At 41.6% G+C, this 2,250-nt stretch overlaps 1 protein-coding gene across 1 annotated transcript; it reads right to left on the bottom strand.

Annotated features, from left to right (window-relative positions):
* Nucleotides 1–1,282: 1,282 nt before the first annotated feature.
* Nucleotides 1,283–1,936, bottom strand: LOC145679226 (uncharacterized). Its single transcript, XM_081749813.1, has one exon. The coding sequence runs from the start codon at nt 1,934–1,936 to the stop codon at nt 1,283–1,285; it is 654 nt and encodes a 217-aa protein (XP_081605939.1).
* Nucleotides 1,937–2,250: the final 314 nt, after the last annotated feature.

Here is a 2,250-nt window from a genome sequence, read left to right as displayed (position 1 = left end):
TGACGGAAACTTCTTTGCTCATTGCAACCTCCGGAGAAGATGATAAGAGGGAGTCTCCTTTGCCCATTGCAGCCTCGGGAGACAATTGTAGAATTTCTCGGTAGCTCATTGCAATCCCGGGAGAAAGTTAATTAGAGGATATATCCTTTGCTCATTGCAGCCTCCAGAGATAAGGTTTAAAGAAACTCTCCATAGTTCATTGCGGCACCAGGAGAAAGGTGGTATAAGTTACTGATCAGCTGTAGACTAATGCCTCCGTCCTCTTTGCAGTATTCTTTTATAGACATTTTCCTGACGGGAAGGTCCGTGAGGGGAGATCGGCCATCTTCGGTTTTCTTCCGATTCTTCTTCGTATCAGATCCGTCCTCCATATTATGCTGGTGTTTATGTTTTGAACACAATAACACGTGTTTCGTGATTGAAGCATGTGTTTATAGTAATTGCTTAGACGTGAGTGGTATACAGTGGACGGATGACGAGAAGAGCCCTAGCAGAAGTAGTGTGACGTAGGTATGGGCTCACCCACTTTTCGCACGGGGGTTTCGGCAAGTCGTTCCCTATACGAGTTCTCATGCTATCTAATTAATACATTCGTTTTCTTGCGCGCAACGTATAAGTTCTATATTTAAATATGTATTTTACAAATATGAGTGATTGATATATCGTATATATGTATATATATACACATATAGGCGGATCCAAGGGAACTATAGAGGCTATAGTACGCTCCCCCTTTACATCAAAATTTACACGGCATAAATGGCAGTTGATTTTATCCTTTACTGGACAATTTGAAGACTATATACAGCCTAGCCCCCCTCTTGATCATATGATGTATCCGCGTGTGTATGTGTGTGTGTATGTGTGCATGTGCCAGCATTGGTTTCGAGAAATTCCAATCAACTTGGTACAAATGTCACTTATACCCTAGAGAGAAATGATACTGTCGATTCCACAGTTTTTTCGGAGTCGATGATGAATAGTGATACCTGCGATTCCATTTAAGTAACGTCCACTAGGGTTTCGCTCGAGACGAGACGAGACAGAATTTTCGTCAAAAAATTCGAGTCGAGACAGAGTGCTTCTAATAGAAACATATTTATTTTTTGAGACGAGACATCACTTTCACGACATATTTTCGAGTCGAGACAGCCTCAAATCCTGTCTTGTGCGTATCCCTAACGTCCACCTTCATGTTTTACCAAGGAATATCGTTGCAACGCAAGTATAACAAGTATAACAAAAATTAGACACAAAACTAAATGAATAGGGTACTTACTCTTTACTGTGATAACGGCTGTGCCAATTCGTCACTGTCATCATCTGTTTCACCCTCGAATGCACCATCCGAATCATCTGACGGCTCACTGTCGCTATCTTCTGTTCCTCCAAACGAAATCAAAATTTTTTCTACCTCATTTTCCATCAAGCCGTCCCGCTCCCAATACTGTTTTTGTATTTTTTCGACATGCTGACAGAAACCCTTCCAATCTTCTGAAGTGCATGATGATATTGCAATTGAGGTAAGTTCCTGGAGTGCTGTGAATGAAAGTGACCCTGTCGTGTTATGGTCACGTATATATTTTTTCACCTTGGCCCACGAAAGTTCTATCGGGTTCAAATCACACGAGTACGGGGGAAGACGAAGCACTGTATGGTCATGTTCTTCAAGTAATTTGTCCACACGATACGTTTTCTCACGAGGTTTGTTGGCTTGAATTATAGCGTTTAATTCCGCCTTCCTCATGGTTTCATCACAGCTAATTTGTCGAGATTTTAGCCAGGAGAGCATATCGGTTTTCAAGCTATAGCCCGAAGGAACTTTTTCTGTTTGTACTGAATGGTAAGGAGCGTTATCCATTACTATGACAGACTGAGGAGGAATATTTGGGATAAGTTTTTCTCTAACCCACTTCTGGAAATTCTCACCATTCATTTGACCGTGATAATCACCTGTACTACTACCTGCCTTATATATAAGACACGCGTTCGGCACAAATCCATTAATGCTTGCTGCATGCACAACTATGAGTCGATATGCAGAACTAGCATTCGCATGGACCCCCACGACATTGTCTGACTGCCAACACTTCTTTGTTGTAATGTTGCTGTCGACTCCAGTTTCATCAAGATATATCAGAGCGCGATTTTCTCCCCGATATCTCTTGACAGCTCTTAAATATTTACTCCTCCACGTTACAATATCTGGTCTTTCAATCAACACCTTTCTCCTATTGTTGCATCTCTTCC

Source organism: Thermobia domestica, chromosome 2 (genome assembly GCF_964235325.1).
Source record: "Thermobia domestica chromosome 2, izTheDome1.hap1.1, whole genome shotgun sequence".
NCBI lineage: Eukaryota > Metazoa > Arthropoda > Insecta > Zygentoma > Lepismatidae > Thermobia > Thermobia domestica.
The sequence above is the reverse complement of the archived record's forward strand: the minus strand, read 5'-3'. Positions and strand labels throughout refer to the sequence as shown.

Excerpts from the sequence above, each read along its gene's own strand:
- LOC145679226 (XM_081749813.1), bottom strand. The coding sequence starts at position 1,936 with ATGAATGGTGAGAATTTCCAGAAGTGGGTTAGAGAAAAACTTATCCCA.